Source organism: Gasterosteus aculeatus, chromosome 4 (assembly GCF_964276395.1).
Source record: "Gasterosteus aculeatus chromosome 4, fGasAcu3.hap1.1, whole genome shotgun sequence".
In the NCBI taxonomy this organism is placed as follows: domain Eukaryota; kingdom Metazoa; phylum Chordata; class Actinopteri; order Perciformes; family Gasterosteidae; genus Gasterosteus; species Gasterosteus aculeatus.
This window is the reverse complement of record NC_135691.1, coordinates 7086475-7114381: the sequence shown is the minus strand read 5'-3', so window position 1 is coordinate 7114381 and position 27907 is coordinate 7086475. Positions and strand designations below refer to the sequence as shown.

General features: G+C 43.1%; 1 protein-coding gene across 29 annotated transcripts in view; it reads left to right on the top strand.

Moving 5' to 3' along the window:
• diaph2 (diaphanous-related formin 2) overlaps positions 1–27907 on the top strand; it is a 301435-nt gene that overhangs the window by 256257 nt on the left and 17271 nt on the right. For 23 of the 29 annotated variants that reach the window (XM_078100695.1, XM_078100702.1, XM_078100692.1 and 20 more), the window contains 2 exons: positions 8415–8507; positions 9527–9592. In XM_078100695.1, the coding sequence (XP_077956821.1) occupies positions 8415–8507; positions 9527–9592 (159 nt within the window). The remainder of the gene's footprint in view (positions 1–8414; positions 8508–9526; positions 9593–27907) is intronic. The other 6 variants (XM_078100709.1, XM_078100708.1, XM_040173171.2 and 3 more) reach the window with 2 other exon arrangements.

The following is a 27907-nucleotide window of genomic DNA, read 5'->3' as shown; positions in this document are numbered from 1 at the left end:
CTATGAAGCTAGCAGGTGTGTTTTTTCTTCTTTTTATTCCCTGTGTTTTTCTGCTCCTGTCTTCATTTTCCTGAAAGACGGCTAAGGACGTTTTGGTTTATTTTTGTTTACTAATGCGCATTCTCCCAAATTCGAGTGTCTATTAGTGTGGCACGCTAAACTAAATTGACACATTTCCATGCAGTGCTCTGGCTGGCTGTGGTCGGCAGAGCCCTGTCAGCAATGACAGTGGCGGAGATGTGGATTGATGGCTTTCTGTGACACTGACAGCTGCCGGAAGGCCAGTGCATACCTGCGCCGCAAGGCCAGCTAGGTGATCGTTGTCGGTGCTGACAGGCTGTAGTGGCTCGGACAGGTTTAGCTCTCCAAGTTTGCATAGTGTCTCCGCAGCACAGTCGACATGGCAAACAATATCACCGGGGGGGGAGATAGTCTTACAGCGACGTGAAGGTCAGAAAGTTATGGAGATAAAGGAAATGTGTCTTAGAAGACTCACCATTCCTCAGCTTAGCTTGGGAAATGAAGCCCGTATTAGGAGGCTAAAGCTGACCTTCATGTCCGCTGCACAATATAACAAACAAGGACAGACCTTTCCAGAATGTAATGATGATTTATGGCCAGAGGCCTCTGAATTTGCTGCCTGTTTATTCCTTTAAGTGTCATTTCTTTGTCATGCCACTGATGGCTTTCACGCCACGTTGTATATTTGTAGTATCTGATGAGTTATAAAAATGAAGAATGTGTCATTACATCTGCATATGGATGTTGCAGCAGTGAAATGAAAAAAACTCGGAGCAAATTGCTTTTCTTTTTTTTTTTTTTGGTCCTTATTGGAGAGCAGGATGTACAAGACATGCTCTGGAACTCCTGAGTATAGATTGTTGAATTCCACCGTTACCTTGAAAGATGGGATCAAGGGCACCAAGATTATCTGCTGTCATACACCCATTCTAATAAATAACAGCATATTAGATTTTGCTCTATCTCCGGTCGGAATCTGAATTTGCCTCAAGGCAATGGTGCCGCATAGAATCACGCTCACTATATCTCAACTAAAGGCATACAGGATGAATAGAAACATGCAGAAAAAGAATAATTATTTATAAACAACATGACATGCAAGCACTAAAAACGTATGATTGACAGCAAAACGCCTTGTTTTAAGTGAAAGTAATTCAATAACATTCTCATCTAACACTGATCCTCTAAGATTGTACCCTTTCAAATACATTTCCATAAAGACACGTCAGCATGAGGAAAACAAGCCTGGCTTCATAGGAAGCCTTTTAATATTCTATGATAAATACCATAGATCATTAGCAATTAAAGGTGTCAACATGGATTAGCCACTCTCATATTTTGTCTTTTTACCTATTGCAGTTTTTTCTCAAGCCAAATGTTTTTTTTTAAATTTATTTCTTAAAATCAGACCCTTCGTATCAAGAGAAGAAGAAAGGCACCTTAAAACTTTAAAAACATTTAATCTTTTATCTTAAACTTAATTAAATTACGGGTCACAATTAAGGAAGAGAGGCGTTCCGGTCTCTGTGCCACTCTGTCTGTCTCTCGCTTTCCCTTTCTTATCCCACCATGTTCTGGTCTCTCATCCCATTACTTTCAAAAATCTTCTCCTTCTTCTTGGTGGACTCGGCTCTGCTGCAGTTGAATCTCGTTAATTTGTGGGTGGATCAAGTGTCAGATCATTTCGCCTCCAAGAACTGGACCTCACCATCCACTTTACAGTCAATCACACCTAATTACATTCACTACAAACAGCATCAGATCACATTGTCAAACGCATTTAGCTTCCTCAGACAGCAGCAGTTTACATTTCACTGATGCAAACATCCCACGTGTTGTTTGGTTCAGATGTTAACTTGATCTGGATTCCAAAACATTCATCCTCCATCCTAATGTGCCACGCATTGTAAAATGGATAAAGTTTGCTGCGCTGAAACCTGAAATGTTTACCGGAGGTTTTTAAGTGCCCCCGGTAATGTATAACAAGCCAGTTATGCCAAAAAGGTTATATTCTCTGATCAGACCCTGTGTGGCACATGGCACTAATAGATCAGACCCATAGCGGGACCGTAGAAGCTGTTAAAAGGTTTGAGTTCACCCAATAGAAATAGAAATAGAAACATTTCCGTGTTTTAAAAAAAGCACGTAAATAAAGTACTTTACTAACTGCAAGAATTAAAGAAAACATCAAAAAAAACGTCAGAAAGTTTCTGATTCTTCGTTTGACATAGGTAAAAAAAAAACATGTGATAAGCTAAACTCCAAACCAGCACGCACTTGCATTACGTGGTTGCAACATAAGCGGCGGAAGTTGACCATGATATCGCCATTAGACTTTACATTTTGATCACTATACAAATAGCAGACACACCAGCGTTTAACACGCCCGGGTCTGAGACCACTGCAAGAAGGTTACAGTTCCGGGTTTACCAGATTGCAGCTAAATTTATCAACCAGTAGCCTATGGAGTGTCAATAGTCGTTCGCTCTGCGGTGACGAAAGGGCTCTTGTGGTCCTGCTGGCACCCTGACATGTTGACCCCATGTGGCTCAGAGAAAGTATGTCAACTTAGCATCTGCCCTCTCCCTTGTGTGTTGGTGCTGGGGTTACTGGGCAGACTAGCCGGAAGCAGTGTCTAAATGGGGAGAGCGATATGGTAACAGGGGGGCCTGCAGGCAGTAGAAGGGAATTATAGCCGAGGAAGCAGGGTGGGGTGACTGCTACATTGCAAGCATCCCCCCCCTTTACCATCTCTCCCCCTCACACCCTCACTACTGTTTCTCACTTGGGGCCTGGCAGCATCCACCCAGATGGAGGGTTTATTTTTGTTTTTGTTTGTTTACTTATTCATGCATCCAGCTATTCGGGGCATCGCAGGGGCTTTCGTTCCACCACAGAATGCAAATCGCCACGGCGGCTAATCCACTTTCGTCTCTCTCCCTCGTCGACATCCAACTTCTCACCACGTTTCCCACAGTCTCTCACAGTCAGGACATGTCTTTTTCTCAGGGTGCGGGATCAGGCCTGCAGTGACCAGGCCAGGCTCGCTTCAACACTTGTGTCTGCCTCATGCATGTGAAACACTATGCACCTCTCACCTCCCGCCCACCTTTCCTGTCTTCAAGACGTTCTGCCATCTCCACATTTTCCCATTGTCTCCTCTTACTGACCCTGGCGCCACACAGGGGCTCATATCAAGAGGAAAGTAGAAGCTATTCTGCCATTCCCCCTGGAACGGAGGGGTTGTGGGAGCATCCCTGATTGAATTAGGTAGGACATGAGTGGGTTTGCCCATCAAGTTGTTACAGTAAAACAATTCAGATGAATCAGCAAGCAAATTTGTCTTGTTTATGAGCCATCTTACCCTTCCGGTCTGCTTTTTACTCCTCTCTGTTTCACTGCAGTAGCCTGGTAAACATGCACATACACACACACACACCTACAAATTAAAGGCCTGTCTGAAAGGTTTCTTTAGTCATTCTGTCATGGCTTTTTCCAGAGTTGGGTGGTTTGAATGCAGGGTGAGAGAGAGAGAGAGAGAGAGAGAGAGAGAGTGAAAAACAAAGGAAAGACATTAAGAGGTGCATGACGACTGTCCTCGGTGCACTTCTCTGTACTTTCTGTGGTGGTGAGGTCTCCGTCTGCCCGAGGCCTTGGGAGCTGCTGGGACTGGAGGTTAGAGGTCAAAGGGAGGGGGAGGTGACTCCACTCAACGCCAGACAGTCAGCAGGTAGACAGCAGAGCGGTAAGAGTAGGGGGACAGGGGGGGGGGGGGGGGGGGGGGGTGCAGGCGGTGCTGTTTGTATAGGTGGCCGAGCCTGAATTCGTCACAAAACCAGGTGTGCGATGAAAGCGAGACAGGGAGACAATATTGAGAGATGGCGTGGCTGTTGCCTCTCCACCTCCCCCCCCCCCCCCCCTGCCTCTACCAAGGCCTTTGCTTCACAGCTAATGGTCCAGGTTAATTGCACAGGTGATTCTCTGTGGAGGAACAGATGGGCACAAATGTGTTCAAAAACAATCTGCAGCAAGCAGAAAAACAAGCAACGACTTGTTTCTCTCCTTTTGATTCCTCCATTTCTTTTCTAATCTTCTCCGCTGGAGTCGTGGAGGGCGACTTGGGTGAGGTTAAACCCTCAGAGTTCCTCTCACAGCGGTTTCAATTCATCAAGCGCAAGGCCTGTAAGCACTCATTAGATCTCATTACAGTGCAAATTAGACTCAGGAATTGGCTACTGGAAGAGTGGATAGTAGTGGATAATAGACATCTCCCATGCCCAATGTTCCTCATGTTGAACACTTTCATTTGTTTAAGGAGGGGCGTACTGAGCCTGTATAAATCCACAGGATATATTGCTTTGATTTGTTAAAAAATGGGACTATGATGAAAAACATTAACCTGCAAAATAATCTTGTTTTTTTTTTACTTTTTAACCGCTTACTAGTTGCCACTAGTTTCTCTCATGGAATAAAATATGTCATCATGTGCCATCATGTGCCAAATCCATGTGTATTGCACAAAAGCTTTCATGCATTATTTGTCTCACTTTTTCCCCCATGAATCATGAAGGCTGCATGTGAGCCATCAGAATTTGAGTTCTCTATCGATCTGCTGTGCTTTTCTCCCCCGCGCAACATGCAGGGAATGAGACATAGCAAATTGAATTCATGAACAAGCTCTTTCGACTCTGCAGCATAATTATGCTTTTTGGTGTTAAAAAACTCCCAGCATTTCATTTAAATACATACAAGGTTTTTTTGCTTAGATGATTGAGAGAAAAGGCCTTGTCGCGTTTTTGTGGCAACAGCTGTTTTCTGGGGGGGGGGTTTAAACTCCTACTACATTCTGATTGTTGTAGATGACTGATTGTAATTGGCAGACATAAACAAATATGAGGTCAGTTTTTGCATATTTTAAGCTCGTTTGTTTAATTCCTACTTGGTTCTTGGCTGGTATTGAGGCTTTGATGATGCATTGGTTTTATAACAGACTTGGCTAGATTCCTGTGTCTCCTCTAACTGATCTTGCCATGAGCAACCGTGAGTATAGGTCATCCTACTGTGATTAGTTGGAGTATGCTCTCTATCTGCCTCCCTCCAACTATCTATCCATCCCTCTTTTTTTTTCTTTTCGTCTAATGCTCATTTGGCATCTGAGATTTTTCTGTCCCCAAAAATTTCCAAGCGGCTGACTTTGTTCCTGCGCTTGCATACTGCACTGTATGTTTTAGAAATAATTAAATGTCACAGAGCTCAGGCCGTCAATTAGGCGGGAAGGTGTTTTACGACCTTGTCTCTTGCTTCGCTCCACCAGTCCCTCTCAATAACCCACTCCACCACACTGACTGCGCACACCGAGAAAACCTCTTCCCTTATTCTCCCTCGCTGCCTTCTTTACTCCCTCCCGCCTCCTCCTGCTCTACCTCCTAGTTAATGTTTTTCTTCGACATCTTTTCTCATATGCTGTTTTTCAATATCTGTGCTCTTCTTATCCTTCCCCTTCATGCCTGCACCTGTTGACACTTGACTTTGCGTTGAGCCCCCGGGATGGAGAATAGTACATCACGGCCGCTTTCTTCCACTTTTACTGTATACGGTACTTCTTTTTTCTTCTTGGGAAAAAAGTAATCTGGTGTGTTAAGTTTACTCGCCAATCCTGCTGAGAGCGTGTTGCTCTTGTTATCCCTTTTAATTAGGAAATGTGATAGTGCTGCTTGTAAATATATTGCAGAGTGAGCCAATCCCCAAGGCTCAGTGTTACATTTGGCACCTCTGGGTCCATCTGATATTGAGCTGAAGGGGGGGGGGGGGGGGGTGTTGGGGATCGGAGGTAGGCAGGGATCAAAGGGAAAGATATGGAATAGGTACACAGTCTCTCTCTCTGGGAGGTAAAGTTTCACATTGCTTCATTTCTGCTCTTAAAGAGGTAACTGTTTAAGAAAGTACCTAAAAGTGCAAAAGCCACAACCATGTTCCACACTTCCACAAGATTTAATAAGATCATTAAAGGACCCCGAGGCCGTCTGTGGAGGTGCCCACCAAGGTGTTTCATCACTGGAAGGGTTTGTCAATGTCTTGGGTCTTAGCCCGTCTTAACCCATTTAGAAAGCAATTTCCTGTGAGCAGAGGGGATCTTTCCTCTTGAGAAAGATCTTTGGCGTAAAAGGTTAGCTTTTCTGTAATTCCCCCTGCATGCAATATACCACTGCTGCTAATGAGAAGAGGATGAATATTTGCTCTAGGTTTAACAGCTCAAAATAAGACAAAAGTAACTGCAGGAACGTGGCAAAAGTGTCTGCTAAAGTGGGCGGTGTTACAATAAGCGGTGAAGAAAGTTTGTTTGCACGATTACTCAAGTAGGTGTCCTCGAATTATATACAGCTTTATTTCATTGCCTACTAAGGGCTTGCTTTGTCTTTGTTACACACAAAAGCAGATACATATGGTAATAACTTCATACTCTGAGGGGGCTGAATAGACTTTGTAGAGTAAGGCCTGCTGGAGTTTAAACTATGGTCCAATAGGACATAGTTAATTGAGCGCCGTGGAGTGACTGGGGAGTATCTTTCCCATTTTAGTCATTTTGGTTCTTTGTGTCTGCTGTCCTCCTGGCGAGCCCCAGTCTACAAGGGCTCACGAGCCATTACAAATGATGAATTGCGCCACAGTTAAGCTAGAAGTAGGACAAATTGATCAAAGTGTCAGGTGCCCCCTGTGATGTTTAGGTCTGAAGACGGAAGGGAAGGAGGGGCTTGTCAAAAAGTTTCTTGTGCCAAGGTGGTTGTGGATAAATGTTTACCCGACGTTCTACCCGCTCTCACACTCGCAGTGTGTCCTTGTTAGCCTACATAAGAACAAGTAGCCAAAGGTCTTGGGAGTTGATACACTTATAGCAGCAGCAAGTTGTTCACCATATTGTTCTTTAGCCCCCCCCCCCCCCCACTCCCCTTTTAAACCAATGAGCTTATTATTTCAGGTGTAGTGCTGCAATTCGAGATAAGCACTACTTGGCTCAGCTTTGGTTTTGTTCTGATAAAGCTGGTCTAATTAAGCTTGATTTAATCGGAATGGGTTTTAAGCACAGCACACAGCCAGAACAGATACTTTGATTTCAAAGTAGCCCTTGGGAAGGACTTGAGGAAGAAAGAGAAGGAATGAGATCGCAAAATGAGTGTGAGTACGAGTTATTTGCATAAGACCTGTTTCTATTCTAGGTTGTACTGTCGACATGTACTTGCTTGAATGATCGCAGGTTAGTTGGTTTGCTGCCGTAAGAGAAAGAGAAAAGATTTCTTTACATTAATCGCGTAGCACTCGGTGTCAACGTGTTTTGTTCATAAATTACCAGAAATGTGCACCATGTGTCATGTCTCTTTGAGCTCGCACGAGTAACAAAAGACTGATCACCGGCACCATCGGAAAAGCGCCGTGTGCTGAAAGTTGCAGTTGTCTCCACTTGTTTGTTCCAAATGTTTCCCATAGAATGTGCGCCATAGAGGAACACGATGCCCGGACCCTGATGGTAAACACTGGGGAAGAGATAGTTCACTCATGTACGCAAAAGAATTGATGGCCAAGTCTCCAGCTCCAGAATAAGTCACACTAATGATCCTGGTTTAAAATAATGTCTGTTCTGGACCGGAATGATAAAAAGGGTGCCGCTCTGTCTCATTAGTATTGGGGCGTATAGATAGATGACCCAGATATAGAACAGCTTGTTTTTGAACCCGTGTTTCCACTGAGCAGGACTCCGCATGTGCACAGTGGGGGCACAGCTGGCCGAGCGGTTGGCCTCATAGCACTTCAAGTATGTCGTACCGGCCTCTTTTCAGCAATGCTGACTGACAACCACTTCTCTAGTTTCATGGATCTACACAACGGCTGGAACGGTGGGCCGGGGGAATGTTTTTTGAAGGCCGGCCCTGGTGTCATTGACTGAACAATGACAGAGCGCCCGAGTATTGAGCGGGCTCCACACTAAATCTTTGTAAAGAGCACTTAGCTCCTCTGCGTTAGCCACAGAAAGAATATCTGTCATTGACCATCAGTGGATGCTTTCATCCTGAGGCTCCTCTCCCTGTATTATTTGCTAGGCTCCAAGTGTATTTACCTCCTCCCCAGCTATATACTGAAAAGAAGAACAGTTACTGAGTGACAGGCCTCTGTCTCAGTCATACGCTATAAAAAGCTTGTTCATATCATATATTAGTTATCTCTTGCTGTGTTGTTAAAGTGATTGTTCATGCAGCTTCAGTTAGAGGGCATCCGAATGCCTCCACAGTGGAATACCTACAGCTGGCCCTCGAAGCAGCCATTTCTCTGTGTTTAATGCGCTCACGTCTTAATGTACGTGCCGTAAACATCTCCGCCTCTTTTTATCTGTTTTCTTACAGAAGGCGATGAAACTGGTGTGATGGATAGCCTGATGGAAGCTCTGCAGTCCGGAGCAGCCTTCCGTGATCGGCGAAAACGCACACCGCGTAACGGTAAGTCGTTGAGAAACACGTGTCCTAATTCAAACTTCTAATTGTTTCTGTCTTTTTTCACTTGTTTCTGTGTGTGTAATCGTGTTTGTCCTTTTAATTGGTCTCAAGGATATGCACAATAAAGATGATCAAGTATGGGAACATATGAACTTACAGAAAGATGTGATAGAAACATGCTCACATGTGGCCCGGTGAAGGTCATGAGCGCTTTATTGTTCCTTTGCCATTCAAGAAGCACTTATTATAATGTAGCCATGCCGGGTGTATTTGGACTGAGAGTGATTTAGTGTAATCCTGGTATTTGCAAATTTCGTTCAATGGCTCCTATGCAAAGGAGTAAAACCTGGTAGGGGTGCCAGTGTCAATTCATATGAGGTCAGAGTTCTGCAGAAGAGCCACAGGTGCTGCCTGAAAAAAGCAGGGGAAAAAAATCAGTTTGGAGTACTGACCCCACACTGCAATTAAAGCTGTAAAATGTAAAAATCTCTATTAAGGTTGAGCAGGTAATTCTTTTGTTGTAACCAGATTTTTTAAATATTTGTACCAAGTCATTATAAAATTCCTGAAATTGTACCTGATTGGTGGCATGGCAACGACATATTGATGACTTCATTGCCTTTTCTGATATATATTTTTTTAACTTTCCAACGCACATTTTGACACAATATGCATTATGCACTTTGATCATATATGAGTTTACAGGACTTTGATTTCATATTTGGTAACAGAATTTGGTGTGCGTGTGTGTGTGTGTCTTTACTACACAGCAACTTTTTCCTAATTCTTTGGGGGATTTTAATGTTCTTTGTCAATTTAGGGAAAGTGTGTGCGGTTTCAAACCTGAAAGGTTTTTGCCAAACTCTGGGAGTGGTTAATTCCTGCCAAATATCCAAGCTGTGTCACTTCTGATGCCTTTTTCTCTTTCCCCTTTTCTCCATCCTTCCCCTCTCCTCTTTTTTTTATTCCTTTCTTGTTGTTTTTTTTCTTTTCTTTTTCTTTTATCGCCGTTATTGTTGCAGGTGATCAAAGCCCTTCCAGTCCATCCACTCGGTGGCCGGGTGCTAACTATGGTAACAGAACCCTAGGTGTGTGTATTTGCTTACTATGCCGTCCCAGAACCACTCGCCTCTTACTGCACAACTCACGCGTCCTTCCTGTCACAATATTCACGCTGAGCTGCTCTACAACATACAGAGTCCTATGCTGAGTTACTGAATGAAAGGTTTATTCTTAAAGATTTACGTAAGGATCCTTAAAACATGGAGCAGTTTAGAAGCAAACCCTGTACTGGACTGGGCATTTATAATCCCAAGTGAGATGATGTACATCTTACAACAAGTACCTCCAAAAGAAATTACAGTAAAGGACACTTGATCTCAAATTTTGTAACGCAAGCGGTCAGGCTCCATGAAGGAAATCATTTTTGATTCGGCATAATTTCTGTCTTGTAGAGCAGCTCCAGTTATCATCTAATGGTCTTAACTTTTTCTGTTACCCTGTGCTGTGGAAGCATGACATCACTACTCGTCTTGTGTATTTCGGCAGCATTCTCTCGTCAAGGGCTGTACACCAATGCGTTGGCCGCTAATGGTTTTGTTTTGCTTTTACTCTATATGTTTGGTATATTTCTAGCTGATGTCTGAAAGCATCCCAGATACGCCTGAACTGTGAACTGCTGAAAACAAAGTGCCTGGTTTTCTGTCTTTCTCGTAATAATATGTTTAAAGTGTGCTCGTTGCATGTGTGAATACCTGACACCTGAAAGACGGTGCATCTCAAGACACAAAGCTATAGTAATAGCTTCTTGAGTCCTTTTTTTAAACCATCGAGAAGACCTTGGCGAGCCGACACCAAGTTACAAAAACTTGGTGTCGGTAAAAGTAAAAGCTTGCACATATTAAACCAGTTACTGTCAAAATGGGTGGGGAGCTGGAATGCGGGCAGCACGTTAGGAGGCCGGGTGTAGTTGGTCTCACACACTGTCCAAGCTGCACTGGTACAAAGGTAGGACTGTCGACGTTTGCCACAAACTACTACTGAATATACGTTTTTAACAAATGATGTCCATGACACAGTGTCCTAACTGCGGCAGCACTGGGCAGTCCGTCATTTCCAGGAAATCAGAATCAGAAAATCAAACTCGTCTTTTCACTCATGTTTGACTCACCCATCGTTTTTATTCTAATGTTTCCAGTCTGATCTTTAGCACAATGCTGAAAGTTAAGTGTTTTTTTTATGAAGTGGGGTGGATTCTCTACCATCGTTACGGTTTTTCATAATAGAATTTGATTTTTTTTTGTTGCTTGAAAAAGGCCCTTGGTACAATGCTTGGTCGAGCTCTCCTCCAATATTTCCAGGCTTCCCACTTACATGACATTTTTTCCAAGTGAACATCACCACGCTACCAGAACGTGTAACGCACGTTCCCCCCATATGGACCTCAAAATGTTGTTTGATAAACAGCTGCATGGATCTGTTCTTTGAAGTGATGTGAGGGGGTAAATCCTTTTGAAATGTCTATGGATGTTTCTTCCAAATGGAATCTGGAAGTGACTTCATTTGGGCCCGGCATGAAGTTTGTTTTCCGTTCCTCGGGCTACACTATACTCCAGCGGAGTACCTCAAGTGTCAGGCTGAACACAATTCTAGGCGCTGCCAGTCACAATTACACTCAATTCTAGAAGCATTTCCTATTTCCTTGTCTCCACTTTGTGCAAGATGGAAAACCTAACCCCGCGAGGCCGTACTCATGTGTTATGCAATTACACCAGCCAGTCCTAATTCCACACACAGAAGCTGAATGGATTTACCGAGACCAGAGAAGCCACATTTCTGTTGTTGGTTCAGTCCCATTTCAGGAAAATCAAACATCCAGTGTTTCTGGCCGTTGATCTAACCCTGTATACTGTTCTATCGTCATTGCTGGCTGGGCTCTTAATGTTTAAGTTGATAACAATGAAGAAGAAGAAAAAACAACGTGCGTTAGCCTTCTGCTTTTATGACTCATATTCCCTTTCTGATGAGACAGTTACCTGGGTATCTTGCGGGAGATTGGTGGGTAGAGAGTGGGAGCGTCTCATACATCCTGGCTCATCGATTTTTGGTCAGGAATGAAAGCCACAGACTCAGTGGGTCTTTCATACTGGGGGGGCATCCCAAAAGACACATCAATCCGATTTCAAACAGAAGCAAGTCAATCTTATTTCTTAATGCATTTTCAACGTCATTACAATCCCAAACCAGGGCCTCTCTCCCTCGTATCTCTGCCCCACTCTCCTGCTTCACCTTCACAGGTCAGTCCATCAAAAGTTCCCTCCTGTGTTCTATATAGTGAGCTTCTTAAGGACTTATTTGACATTGAACAGGGAGGGATCATCTCATGCCTATTAAAAAATACAGATGCGGTGATATAATGCTTGTCAGGGTTACGGAATTTCAGCCCGGCGGTTTAATCCCTCGAAGCCTGGCAGTTAATTCAGCCGGTCAGGCCAGGGAGGAGGCCCCCTGGAAGTTTAATGAAGATTAAATTACCTATTTTCTCTCATGAAATTTTTACAGAAGAAAATGGATGAATTTGCAAGGAGGTAAATGAAAAGACGAAAGGGACATGTCTGTAAGAAGGAGATGATGGCAAAGATAAAGTTTCTCCCATTCTTCTCTTATATCACCCGACCTCATTTGTGAAATACATTATTTTTTAATACTTACATCACTCCTATATTTGTTATCCTCATCACCCCGATATAGAGAGACAATATGTTCAGCCTGGCAGCTATTTCCTTATCTCTCCCCTGATCTAGGAAAAAATCCCTGTTTTATTTCTTCAACACCATCAAGGGGAGTGATAGTGATCGTAATTCCCTTAGCAATTAATTTGCTCACACATATGTTGTACCCATCACTTTATCTCCCTCTCGTTGTCTCTCAACCTACAGCGGTTGTGACTCCCGTGCTGTTTCACACATTTATGCAAGCTTGTGTCGCTTATCAGTTAGGGACTGTTGCTGTAGGGTTTGTCTGAGTTGAGGGCTGAAGCCTTTTGCCTCCACAAACTCAGAGTCTCCACTCCAGGGTGTTGATAGATGTTATTCATCGGGGGCAACCCTAGAGGCGATCCTGCAGGAAGTGCAGCTAACATGATTTGGGGCGAAGAGACCCCAGAGGGTGTCGGTGCCTCTTGCTAGCTTGGATCGCTTAGCAGATAGTTTAGATTAGTGGGATACCAACAGAGCGGACGAGAGCAGAGCTCCGACAAGACGTGCCGCTTGAAATCTATCACCTGCTACTCATAGATAAGGATATTTATCAACAGGCAAAGGGAAAGGCAGATGTGGAGAGACTGATGCATGGACAGCCACTCGATTTAGCATTTGACGCCCTATGGCATAGAAAAAGCCATTGTCCCTCCCGTTGACCCATCGGGCCTTTCTCCGGCCCTGATCATTTTTCATCCACAGCAGAAAACTCATCATGGAAATATAGATGACGATTTTATGTACCATTTGAGTACCCTTGCCGCATAACTGATCCATTGCTTAACTCTGCCAAGAGAGGACCTAAAGTAGGTGAAGTGTGACATTAAGCTATTGTGAGAGGATTAATCAAATCTTAATAAAAGGCCGTCTCTGTGAATGGAGACCTAGGGTCTCTTGCCCCTGTCCCTGCTGTTAAGTGCACCCTAAACCCTTTGCTGTTTAATTCATGCTGAAGGTATCTACTTGAGTAGGGGTTATCGACAGGAGCTCCCTGCATCACCCTTTGATGCCATTATGCCCTTTTACAGCTCCGTGTCTGAGAAGACGTTGCATGTGGAGAGTAGCGCCCTACGCTAACAATTACTTACTATTTTTTATTTTGAAATAAAGTCAAGGACCTGGTGCCATAATGGACTCAGGGCTCTCAATACCCATGTCCAATATTGTCTGAGTTTATTGGCAGGGTCCCTCATCGATGCAAAGAGCACTCAGCCCTCCCGCCTAGTGGACCATCAACGAACGACTGCAGAGCAGAAACGTCTCCTTGCTTATCATATTCAATAATATCCCAGAGCGCTTTGCAGTCTGTGTTTTTTTTTCTGCTCACTCTCCAAACAATATTGGCTTTCAAGTATGTGGGCAGTTATGAAAGGTCACCCTAAGTGTAAATTGTCAATGCTGGATCCATTTTAGAGGGCAAATATGCTTTGGAGGCCCCATAATGGAAGGTTTCATCTTATTTTTACCCAGGGCACACTCGCACAATAAGATTGATATCGTTCATTGTTTGATGAATTCCTAACAGACCCATAAACTTGCAGAGCTGCAAGCCGAAGGAATGCCCGTGAAAGTCGGACCATCCCACAAGCTGAAAAATTGCCCTCATATAATTCCAAAGGAATTTGGCCTATGCCATCATGCTTAGTGTTGACGGATGGGCAACTTGTGTCGGTTAAATTAAAATGTATTTACTGCTCATTGGCCATACAGCAGGGCTTACTGATGCTCAGCTAGAGAACAAATAATGTGCGGTGGAATAGGTTGCCATCTTGTATGGTTATGTGTTGCACTGACAATAAGAGGCAGCGCCAGAATGAAATGCTTCTTCCTCTGCTGCCACACTCATGTGTTTTTCCCTCTTTAATATGATGTGGCTATTATTGAAGTATGCGGTATAATGCCCAGACGGATGTTTGCATTTGGCATGTCAGTCCCAGCAATCTGTTCACCTCAACGAGGTGGAATTAATATTTTACGTTTCCATTAGGTGGGCCTGATGCCTGTAATAGGGAGGTATAGAAAAGTAACGACCGTTCGGGTGATGGCTTATGATAGTAATTCCCACTTGATGCATATAAAAGGAGAATATGTCAAAACATTTTAAATTCTCCATTCAATAGAACATACCAGAAAAGGTGACGTCGGGAGCAAGTATTTTAAACAAATTACACTAGCAGCTTGAAGAAGCTGGAGTTTACATGCTTTATGAAGTATTTCACATGTTATGTTAGCATTATTTTTAAGGCAGAAATTTTATGACGGTCCCTTCTGCATGCAAGTGTCAAGTGAATCCTAAACCGCAGGAGAAATTAAAGGAACAGAAGTTATGATCGCAGGTACATTGTGGTGGAAGTGCTGCGTATTCGTTAAAGAGAAGATGAAATAGAAAGGCAGTTTGTGAAACTTGAAGTCATGGACGGCAAAACCTTTTTTGTTTTCATTGCACAGCACAATTGTTTCAAAACAGTTTGAAAGCAATCCACTCTGCTTATACACCTAAAATGCAGGATACGTATAATCATATTGAACTGAATTGTGGCACATATAAATATCATACATTGACATTACTGCAGATGCACTTGCATTAGCAGTTGAACCTAGGCGCTGCTGGTAGAGGAAGATAGCTATAGAGAGTTTAAAAGACTGGGAGGGTTAAATGAAGCTAAAAGGCAGAATAACCCCCCCCCAGGAGTACCCCCCCAATACTCACCCTTTGCACCCACACACACATACCTATGGTGGGTGTGCAACCAGCAAGAATGCCCCCTGCACTCACGCACTCCCAATCCAGTCAAGCATGATTGTGCTCGACGTGGTTCCATCACTAATGCTGACTGATGCCCATTTGCAAGGCTCTTCATATTTATTTATTTATCTGTTTATTTGCGTCGGTTTTATTTATTGATGGGCCTCGAGGACACGATCTCCATTTGCTCATATCGTGAAGTAAGAAATGGGAAGCTATACGAATATGCAACATTGAAACCAGGATGAACAAAAGACGACTAGAGGACGGAGTTCACCTTTTTTATTTAGATTCCAGCAGTTGGAATAGCTATTCCTTTCTGGTAATGGAAAAGAGATATGGCCCATTTAGTTATTTAGCACTAATCCCAAAGGTTCAGCCACTTCTCTATTCTTTCTTCCCTTTTATCGCTTTGTCTTCATTGGTTCTTTTGACTTCTATTTGGTTAGTGTCTGATGGAAGGATTTGAGTGGGGTCAAATTACTCCCTTGCCTGTATGAGTTTTCCCAAGTTGCAGCAGCACTCTCAGCCACAATAAGCACATGCAGCACGTTGCTGTTGTAGTTGACCACCAAACACCCTCAAGGGTTTTAAATGCATGCTCTATTTAATGCCCGGTGTTCACATAACCTTTTATTTTCTTGTGTAAATCGATTGTTTAGGTTTTTTGAGGTGTGGTCTTTCATTCTGTTATGGCTTTACATCATTTCTGTTGAAGCTTTGGAGGAGACGTCCCTTTGCTTGTCACATAGGATGATGCAATTGCAACGTAATGGGTGTAAGTGTAATTGTTGTTTATTCTCACAATGACATATTTGCTGTTAGCTACTGATGCAAACAGCACTGCTCACTCACCCAAGTGTGCAATTTGAGATTGTTAGTTTTGGAAGCCAATATCTCTGTCCTGAGGTCCGATGTGGTGGTAGTACGAAGAATGCCAAGTTGAAAACCGCTGATGGATTATATTGTTTTAACATCCTTCATGGCCACAGAATGCTCATTTTTAAACTACTGAGAATCTGTTTCCTTAATCTATTTTTATTTCATTTTTCCAAGGGTAAGATTTAAGAGATAATGTCCAATAAAAGAGGGTAAAGACGGACTAAACGGAGCTGAAGATCTCCTCTAATAAGGGGATCAGTTGCCTGCTATGAGACTCACTCTTTGGTTGAATTACGGGGAGAAAATGAAAGAGACCAAAGGTGCAAAATACACAATTTTTGCACTTGTGTATCTGAGAGCAATTGTATCCCTCCAGAGAAAATAAATCGGTTACAACACTATATACATTTTTACCACATGCCCAAAATGATATGAGGAGCTACCAGGCTCCCTCTTCAGCGGGTGCTGTTCAGCATATGTGGTCTTATGGAAATATGGATCCTACCGAACTCCATCTGTGAGTTTATTTGAATTCATCCAAAATAGTTAGAGAGAAGGGGGGAGGTATAAACAAGATGGGAACACAACAGCTTGCTATTCATGAATTCCATAAATTACAATGTCTCTCCCCTTAGAGATGACTAATATGTCAAGTTTAAAAATAGACCCTTCGCCACAGTTTCAGTCCCTTTGCCTCCAGTGGATGCGGATTAACACATAGAAGGTAAAGGTTAGAGAACTGTGATTTGTGGTCTCGCCTGGACCGAGGCAAAGATGTATTTGTGATTATTTATGTGCGTATGTTTTTTGTCTTATTAACCTGAAATTATGGTGGTAGGATGAGGGCTGACCACTACAGCCGTGGGTCATGCATTAGTGGACGTCCTATGATGGTTGCTGAGCTTTAACATCTCCACCCTTGAGGCATTGCCAGCCAAGTCAAGGATGAGGCCGCACACTGCATTACAACGCAACTATTATTATTTATTTTGCCTCCACTCTAGATGAGTTTTTTCATGTGGCTCAGGTCACTGTTGCCCCGGGGTGGATTATGGCAGATGGAAACTGTGATGTTCCTTCAAATTTGAGGGAAAGGACTGTGCAGCTTGGTGTGTGTCCATATGTCTGACCTTTTTTTTGTGTGCGTGCATGTTGTATTTGTGGGATCGTGTGTGCTGCTTATTTGTGGGAATGTTTGCTGAAGCTTAGTGTTCATTGGCAGGCCAGCGTTTGACCTGATTTCTTTGTCACAGTGTGACTCACACAGGTTCGTTTTTTAAGGAGACGGTGAGGTCATTGTGGAAACGTCTGCCACACCTCGCCTGAATCTCATTCCATACGACGCCCGGCTCTGGCATAGCAAACAAATCAGTATTGGCTAAATGTAGCATTCCATCACTGTAAATAGTCAGCCACCGTACATTATGATTAGTGAGAGAGCATGTAAAATCATTTATGGTGGCATCATTAAAGTCTCCATGCATGGGAGGGCTCTTTCTAACACCACCATTCATATGTTTATGGTGGTAAAAACAGTCTGAAAAATATTGATTTTGCCAATTGTAAAGGTTTTGTGACAGTCAATATGGCTGAAGAAGTCACCCTTTCACTATTCTACTGGATCTACTGCTGGCTGAATAGATGGTCCCTGCTTATAAACATTGAATAATTGAACAGGGGAATCTGTCAATGAGAGGGGTCAAGGACCAAAGTCTTGATGGCTGGGATGACAGCTCGTGAAGGAAGAAAAAGACAGCAGACTGATTAGCAAGCGTGTCAATTTGCTTCATTGCTATCTGTACCTCACTAGGCCATATTCCTTAATGTGCTCATGTCCTACCTACTGCCCTGTTTTCTTTTAAGTTTCACATCCTGGCTCCATCCATCCGAAAAGCCCCTGTGCCACTCCGGGAAGAATTATTACTCTCAGATGGAACATCGGCTCAGTGGCGCCGTACTCCCTCCGCATCATCCATTTGTGCAGTATCTCCTTTTGTGGCGAGCCATCTTCCTATAGCCCTGTCATAATAAGAGTCTTGATGACCATGTGCCTTTGCACTGTAACATGAGACATTCTCATTAGTCCATGGATTGCGTGCTCGCTCTCTCGCTCTCTCTCTCTTGTCCATTACATTAATTGCCACACATCACTGCCTGCCATGCCCCTCAGTATTCTGTTACACTACTAGCATGCTCTGTCCCGCATCACCCGACTGGCTCGCAGTCTCTTTGCCAGGTTTCCTGATAAAAGTAATTGAAAAATGTCGTACAGCGAATTGGATAAGATGTTTTTAGTCAAAGAATCTCAAGGAGATAATCTGGCCAGTTTGTTTGTGTTACATGAGTGGAAGAAAAATGTTTTTAGATCAAATAAATTGGAGCCAAGTGCCCTTCAACCCCCCACATCATCTCTCTGTTGTCAGTCATCTCTCCTCATAATAGGGAAGCAGGCCGCTACTATAATTGCTTTGATGGTCCAGCCTGAAAAAATCACTTCTGGGCATAAAGAGAGGCCTTGGAGATGGCAGCCAGAGAGAAAAGGTGCGAATGAATTAAAGCACTTTGCGTTCCTCTGGGGCATGTGGCCCAGATTTCTCTTCATAAAAAATAAAAAAAAAGAATTCTGAGGAAAGGAAGGGGGGTGGGGTGCGCCTCTTCCCTCTCATAGTAAATGGCAGTAAAAGCAATAATACACATCCAGCTTTGATTATTCCAAAATGGAGAGGTTTTTTTCCGGGGTAAAACACAATGGCACTGACATAGTTAACTGGCAGGTGGAGAAAGGAGGATTTCATTGGAAATAATGTGATTTGGAACGGGGTTCCCATCTATGGAAGAACCTCTGGCCATGCCCTTTGTGAGGGGACAAAAGTTTGGCCCTTTGGAAGCAACGCTTTTGAAAGTTTCAGTAGAGCTGAATTAATGGGCCGTGTGGATGTCCCCAGGCAGGCGGGGCCTATTGCAAGACCCCTCAGCTTGCTTTGGACCTGAAGCAACTGCCCGCCCTTTTTTTTTTATCTTCTTTAACCTTGAACCAGACAGAAAAGGTTTCGGGTGATTTTACTTGTTGGCCTTGAATCTCTACTGAGGCTGGAGTCACCTGCAAATAATCACGGCCTGACGTGGAATCAGCTTACGATACTATATCCTAACTATAGTCTTGTATATCTTGGCTTGTTGATTGATCTGTAGAACAGCAGAGGGGACGGAGGGTAAGAAATATGGCTGATGTAGCCAAAAAGACAGAATTGACTAAGATTAAACAAGACTGCTCACATCTCAAAAGCTGTGTAGCTGTTTTTAAATTGTAGACAAACAGACGTCTGTTCCTCCGACTAACTGACGTGCCCATGTTTCAGATATTTATAGTGCCTTTAGCTTGTGGGTGACTAAGGAGAAACTGCTGTTTTCAGTAAAAAGTTCAATTATGACTACATGCTGCACAGGGTGAGTTTTCATGACTCTGACACAAAAGCAGTGGGGCCATTTGACTAATCCTCCTACAACTCCGCAAAACCCTCCAGGGCTCACAAGCCCGCAAAACAGGACTCCACGGGTGTCTGGAACATCATTCTTTCCCAATGGCCTTCTCTTTTTTTCCCATGCAGGCGAAGGAACGCCCCGCGTTAGTTCCACCCGGATCCTTTTGCTTCATTTTAACTCAAACCACCAACCCAGCCTGCGCCCCCCCAATTCCCAGCTATTGAACCACATCTTCGACCCCTTCATTGGAGGCCATTGCTTTTGTTTGTGTTTGACAGCCCATGCAATCTATAAGAGCTCCAGGTGCCGATCTCTTGCAATGGCCACATAAACGCAGGTTGATTCCATAGCATTTATAACTTTGGGTCTTTGAAATAAAAGCTTTTAATTATGTGTGTGTCATCTGCCAAAACATACAAAAGATCTAAAAACAAAGATAAGTAAACTCGTATATTTTCCCTCAAAAAAGAACGTTTTGACACAACTCTACTTCAATCCTTTATTCTCTCCTTTAATGGAATCCTTTCACGTCTGTCTTGACATTCACTTTTCAAATCAGCCTATAAGAATGAGGAATGGTTATAATTTTGTTTCATATAATCATTTTGCTGCTTAATTTTCGACATGAGTACAGTTTTCCTTGTCAAGTTACGCTAAGCACCCTCTTCTTATGCACTCATTTGAAGAGGATTCTTTAAAAAAAAGAAAAGAAAAAACACGAGGTTGCACAACCACACGCAACAGAGACCCACCATTGTCAATGGCCACTAGCTAATTACGCAGTCTCTCTGACTTGTTACTTGCCAAGAAGTGAGCAGCGAGAGCGTCGCCATGTATCCGACCATGTGTTTCATGGAAATGTCTGAGGCACTACTTCTGCCCTCGCTCCATCCATAATTAACCTCCCTCCATTCATTATTCAGATGGATTCTTCACACATCTTCTAGTGATACGACATTATTTTGCAGTGGCTAAACAGACATCATGACGCCCCCCCCCAGGTGCATGTGCAAACGTGTGTCTGCCTGACACACATTTCACTATCAAGTGCCCGGTGGATGACAAAGTCGCCGCTATTTCCTTTCTCTAAGTTGGGTGAATATCTTGTACAATGAAGGGTTATATTTGTTTTGTTTTACTCTTTTCACCTGGCTCGCGCCAGCGGAGACGCACCTGTGCTTCCTGCTAGCCGTTCTCAGAGCTTTTCAAAGATAATTATACATTTGCCTTTTCAAGTGCAGGAGCGTCAGAAATAGAAGCAGGGGGGAATAAAGTGGAAGGAAAAGACGTGGTTGCAAGATTGCTTTGGGTGACGCACAGAGGTCATGAGAGAATGGAGCAGAGCCTCAGAGAGAGAGAGAGAGAGAGAGAGAGAGAGAGAGAGAGGGCCGTGCAACCAGAGCACGCATCCCACTGCCCAAGTAGCACTCACTATTCTGTCCAGTCCTGAAGGATGTGACATATTTCTCCAGTCTTTGTATGCTGCTTCGATCAGCTTACGCATGTCCCGGATGGAAATTGAATTTGTCTGGAGGAGAGAAAGATACTTCTGGCTCTACCACTGCTTGCTTGTTGTCTCTGCTGACGTAATTGCTTGTGAGCGTCTGTTTCTGTCTGTGTGCATGTGTGCATGCGCACGTGTGTAAGTGTTGTCTTCGACCAGAGCCAACCAATTCATAACAGCAATGGATTGTGTTTCTGTCGTATATCATTGTCAATGCAGCCACCTCTGCAGCACCAGCTTATTTAATGGCCACGACCTGAACTCAAAAGAACCCCACTCCCCTTTTCTACTCGTTTGCCCTCTGGCATTTGGAAGTCTTTGTGTTACCTGTGTGAAACGGACCGTGTGTGTGTGTGTGTGTGTGTGTGTGTGTGTGTGTGTGTGTGTGTGTGTGTGTGTGTGTGTGTGTGTGTGTGTGTGTGTGTGTGGACTGTGTGTGAAAGAGAAGAGCATTTATTGTTGTGAAAATGCAGGTTTTATAGAAAATGCTCTTCAGTCAATTTAAGTATTAAATATATATATAAAATATATATATATATGCCAGTTGACACATTTGAGAAGCCCAACTGGGATATAACACATTGCACATATCTCACCATATGACGCTTTTCTTTGCTGTTGAGACAGCCGAGGATTGCACCGGCTTCATCCTGGGTTTAAGACAACTGTATGTGAAGGCACACTCCATTAATCTGTATGTCTATTGGGGGTTTTGAACAGTCTGTGTGGCACAGCTAGACTTTTCTCTGTGGAGTTCATCCCTCAACAGATCACCACTTTGTGGATACGGCCTTTTTTTTTTTTATTCTGAGCTGGTGCAATCTTTTTCCACAGTCGTGATTGATCACAAATATCACAGAGTATGTTCCTGACCTGCAGCAGAGACTTTAAAGCGGGAAGTCTCGCGCTTTTGAGTTGCAGACTGGGGTGTGATGTGCATTTTTCAAATAGGAAGATTATTCACCGTTGTCCATGATACACACGCTCTTTATTGTTATTGTTTAAGTAGGGCAAAGACATATATATATATATAATATATATATATATATATATATATATATATTGTGTCAAGGAAAAACGGGTAGCCCAAGATATGGTACGGATACGGACCTCCTGTGGAAACATCCTTGTTTGGAAGTAAACAAATATAATGTAGAAATTCCATATGTCAAAGAGTATTTTAACATTATAACACCCGTAGTTTACTCATTCTATGTGTGATACACCTAAGTATCCTGTTACTATCCACAGAATGTTGCCGTCCTACAGCCAAATTAACGCCACCTCCAGAGTAGGTCACAGTTTCTCGCAAATACCTAAATACTGTACCTGCTCTTTTTAGGTCACTTCATTAGCTCGCGATTGGTGCCTTAGTGGGGAAGGTTATAAGGCATTCTTGATTCAGATGCAAATAGGGCAGTTATCAGCAGCCCGGACCTGATGAATAATGGGATGTACAAAACGCAAGGCCCTGCATAAGGAAATGAAAGAGCGCCTCTTTTCTGCTCCGCCGATTTCATTATAGACTGTATTATTGGCTTGGAAGGCAACATCTATTATCTAGAGTCAGAACCATTTTTTTCTTCTTTTTTTGATGCGGACAGTCTTTTACTACTGTCAAACCTCATCAAGTATTGCTGCCCCAGATAGGGCAACAGCAACAATGTGAGTGTGTGAGCCTCCAGGCAGTGGTCAGATGTTGGAACTGTTAATGTGTCTTTAGCCTTGAGATGGAGCTCTGCACTGATGACTTAAGTTCATGGCTCTTACTTCACCTTTTCAGGGTTTTGCAAATGCTACATGAACGATAATTTGGTTCGTCTCTTTGACCACTGGAAGCAGATTTTACGCCTTAAATCCGTGGTTATTGGTTGTCAGTACATTTCTTTAATGCATTTAGTTTGTACAGATTTGTTAACATGCTAAAATTGGTATAGAAATATTTAGCAGAATTTTGTGGGGGGGACTACATCCATAGACTAAGTGCATTCTTTGAGCTATTTAGTTGTGAAAGGTATTTCCTTCTTTTAGAAAACTTAACGACAATATACAACACATGATATTTTGTTCAATACGTAAAGCATTTTTTCAAGTACAGTTTTCTACCGCAACAACGTAATTTTTCCTTAATTGCCTTTAATACAGGGACAGAAAAGTGAAAAGTAGATCATTTGGAGTGGAGGATCTAAGAATAGAAGTGAGCCTGTGGCATAGGGCAGAGGGAACAGGACAGCAGAGGGTTCGGCTGTGAATAAGACTCACTGACAATGTGATAACACTGTAACTAACCTCTCAGGATTTATAATTTATTTCTTTACCTTAGCTAATATTACCCTCTGACTTTCCCCTCATGATGCTCCTACATTTTTATAATGTTCTCACTTTAGAGTGCTTTGTCGAGAATAACCATAAATAACCACAGGTCACTGAATACTCAAGTGAATTGATGGGTTTCAGAGATATAGTTTAAACTGTGTCACACTATAAAGGTTATTAATAAGGACGAAGACTAAACCCATTGCAATGAAAACATATTTTACTAAATTATATTTTACCTTTCAAATGACTTTGTCGAATTAGTTTTTTAGTGATGGGTAGGAATATTATTTAAACATTGAAGCAGAATTGGAAAAGTATTTTGAAGATGCTCCCCATTGGCCTTTTTCCATCGTACAAAGCACATGCGTGTAACATGAAGGAACAGATTCTTAAATTGAGCATTGGTCTCAGGATTTCCAAGAACCCTTGTTCTAAGTAACAGACAAAAGCTAGATCTTGGACAGTCGTGCCTTTCTTGTATCCAAAACGCTGTTCCACCCCAGAAGCATATGATTACGATACACCTCCAGTCTAATCCCTAATTTATCCCACAACGATCACAATCTGTCTAAGTTACTAAGCTGGCAAGGTGAGAGAGGAACAAAGTGGATAACAATATCTTTGCAAGGCACAGCAAAGGATAGACACTTTTATCAGAGGGCCCTGCATGTTGTGAAGTTAAGCAAATTTGTTCTGCTTTCAGTGAAGCACTGTGTAGTTTAGGTACCTTTTATAAAAAGGGTTTACGGTGCCTCTTGCCAACCGGGTAAAACATTCTTTTCTTCTCAAAAATATCTGCCTTTGGTTAGATTATGTCTGTTTCTATTCCTGAGCCTGGTGTGTTGGGGCTCAATTCGCCAGGCCCTTCACCTCTCAGAGCTTAGCCTTAATCTGCATTTAACAGAGGACCGTAAAAGACACAAGTGATTATCACAGCCGTATGTGCTCGGAAGCCTTTATTTAATAATTTGTTTTAATGTCTTTGACTCTTTCGGTGCATCATGTGTATGGCAGAGTCAGAGGTTAGATACATGTTTCCTGAATAGGATAAACAAATTGACTTTTGGGGGGCAGGAGCTCATTTATTTTTCCGAAGGATCCCCATTTAATTATTTTGTATTTAATGCTTTTTATTTTTTATATTTAGGTAAAATTGGTTTAGTTTTTGAACAAGACTTATGTAAATTGGAAGAAAAAAAAGCTGTCAGCACAACAGGGTTCAGTTAATTGATCCGTTTTTCATAATTCCAAACTAGGAAATCATGCAGGGCTACATGTTTTATAACGCAATTTCTTATCAGCGTGACAGTTATGCCTCTTTTTCATTTGTTCAAAGAATGCCTTTATTAGATTAAAAATATTACTTGCTGAAGCCATCTACTCCTAATTTCCCCTTTTATTTACTGTCATATCGAAGAAACCCTCAGGCACCTTCTCCCCAGCACACACACAGGCGCACACCATCCCCTCTCCTCTGGTCTTGTGTGTAGTTCAAGTGATTGGATGAATAAGTTGTGCCATCCCATATGGTGGGCTGTCCTGCTGGATCTGATCACAGTAGTGAACGGAGGAGCCCATGAGTCACCGCCGGTTTGTTCTGCCGCACTTGTCACGCTCCGCTGTGGCACACCTCCCTCCCTCCCTCCGTCCATCCTGCCAGCGAACAGACGCCGTGCCTTTTAAACTCTCTCGCCCCGTCGTTCACTGTCTCCTTTTCCTGTGCACATCACAACTACAATTTGTTGCATGACCTCCCCTCCTGCTCCACCTTCTTTTCCCTCTGCTTTCACACTTTCTTTTTCTTCTCCTCTATCTCCCTAGATGAGGTAAAATATATGCGCCCTGTTTTATGACAGCCTAAACGTCAAGATGTTCCCCGAGCAAGGCACTTCCTTCACAGTCAGCGCCAACATCATTGTCATTTATTAACATTTTATGCCAGCTCTGCAGGGTAATGGCTAATTTCTCCCACCACACAGCTCTTCATTAAAAGTTGATTTTCTGTCAAGATGTATCCCAATCTAATTAGCTTCAGCTACTTGAGCAACTTTGGTTTTCCTCGTCATGTGTCTAAGTTGCTCACTCTGATGCATCCATGGTTATATTTTTAATCAGTAAAGATGTTCATGTATTTGCTTGAAAAGCTCTAGTTTAATTTAAGCAAACATTATGCGGTTGAATAACCAATAAAGCACAAGAGATGTCTTGATATATGAAAGTAATGACAAGATTGAGGTGTTGACTTTCCGCAACGCACAGTGAAGTTCCCTTGATTCTTTTCATCGATCAGGACACAAAGGTCTGCGTAACCACTGCCAATTACTAAAGAACATAAAAGAGTCGGTTGTGTTTAATTAAATGAGGTCAAATAAAAGCTTAAAAAAATACATATATATATATCAGGAATCAGGAAACATTTATTGCCAAAATATGTCAAACATACAAGGAATTTGTCTTGGCGGTTGGTGCGTGTAGGCAGTGTAACAATAGACAACAAGACAGCACTGCACAAGTAATAAAATAAAGTAAAATGAAATTCTAATTCAATGGGTTTGTAGAAGAAGGCTATGGGTTAGTATAAAACAAGAGAATAAAGTTAAAGTTAAAAATTTAAAATATTAAAAAAGTTAAAAAATATTAAGCATGAAGTGATAAAGTGACGAGTGACGACAAAGTGATGAATTACAGTTAAAGTGACATGTGCAGTGTGAAGGGGAGTGACCGGTGGAATGTTATAGTCAGTCAGTGGGGGACCGGGCTCTGTTGATGAGCCCGACTGCCGACGGGAAGAAACTGTTGGTGTGGCGGGAGGTCTTAGTCCTGATGGACCTCAGCCTCCTGCCAGATGGAAGGGGCACAAACAGTTTTTGTCCGGGGTGCGAGGGGTCGGCCACGATCTTTTTAGCTCACTTCAGAGACCTAGAAGCGAACAAGTCCTGCAGGGACGGAAGATTGCAGCCAATCACCCTCTCTGCAGAGCGGATGACACGCTGCAGCCTGCCCTTGTCCTTGGCTGTGGCTGCAGCGTACCAGATGGTGATGGAAGAGCAGAGGATGGACTCGATGATGGCCGTGTAGAAGTGGACCATCATCGTCTTTGGCAGGTTGAATTTCTTCAGCTGCCTCAGGAAGAACAACCTCTGCTGAGCCTTCTTTGTGATGGAGCTGATGTTCAGCTCCCACTTGAGGTCCTGGGTGATGATGGAGCCCAGGAAACAGAAGGAATCCACAATAGTGACGGGGGAGTCACACAGGGTGATAGGGGAGGGTGGGGCTCTGTTCCACCGGAAATCCACAACCATCTCCACTGTCTTTAGAGCGTTGAGCTCCAGGTTGTTCTGGCTGCACCACGACACCAGATGGTCAGAATCCCACCTGTAGGCGGACTCGTCCCCACCAGAGATTAGTCCAATGAGGGTGGTATCATGAGGATGTTCAGCTGGAGGAAGTTATTGCTCCAGCTACTTTGATGTTACGTGTATTTTTTAATATTAGGGAAATTAATCCAGATCCTACAGGTTTATCGATCGACACCTGCAAGCATCCATGAGTGCTGGGTGTAGAAGTAGCCCCTTGTTCCAAGAGTTCAGACATTCGCTACTGTTTTCCAATAACATTAAAAAGCTTTTTCATGTTTGGATGGTTCTTCCTTTCCTTGATGCCTCTCTCTCTCCAAAACCTTCTCTAGTTTTTTTTGCTTTTATTTATGTTCCTTTCTTCTTCAGCATTATTAAAAAGAAGTAAAATCAATACACTCCCTCCCTCAGCCATGAGAAACAGCTGAGGAAGTAAACACAAAACGTCTAAAGTGCTTGTTTCTGTTTGGATTCAAAGTTTCGTTTTTTCGTCTGACAATGTGTGTGTGTGTGGACATGCTCTTTAAAAAAAAACACTGGATGCCGAGTGGCTGATAACAGGAGCATATTACTATCATGACGATATTGATATTGTCTAAATTACAGCTCTCTGAGGCTGCTTGCTATTCGATGGGTACGGGAAGAGTGCGATACCAGCTATTCTTCCGGCTGCCCAGCGTCATTCACAAAGTGTGGTCTGCTTTCACCACACAAACACCCTCCTTCCCAAACGTCTCCATTGAGACCTTGCTGCAGCCTACAGAGAAGCTGGTGATTAGTTGTTGTATGTTTTGGGAGCCTCGGGAAGAATGAGAAAATATTTTAACTTTCAAGTTAATTTGGGTTATTTCCACAGAATGGGTTGGGTTCCGCCCTGCGATTGGCTGGCGACCAATCCAGGATGTACCCTGTCTATCGGCCAAAGTTGGCTGGGATGGACTCCAGCCCCCCCGCGATCCTGTGTGCAGGATAAGCGGTTTGACAATGGATGGATGGATGGATGGGTTGGGTTCCAGACCTGTGGGAATTTATGGTGGAAATCTCGGTCCGCACAAACATAGGACAACGTGTGGGTGTGAGGAAGAGAGGGAGGAGGATCGGAGTTAAGGAATTAGTCCAGAATCTCGCCTGGGGCGCCAAATGTCATGCCTGGAGGCAGTGAGCAATCGTTCCAGCGAGACTGCTGCCACTTCTATCAAGTTATTCAACCTTTCATGAAAGAATAGTAATCCACCCGTTGTGTCATCTTCTGTTACTCAGCCGTACACTCAGCGCTAATGAGACGTCTGCCTGTGACATCACTCAGTTAACGAACGCCAAGGAAGTGTTAACTGATGCCATCCTCTGCAGCCGGA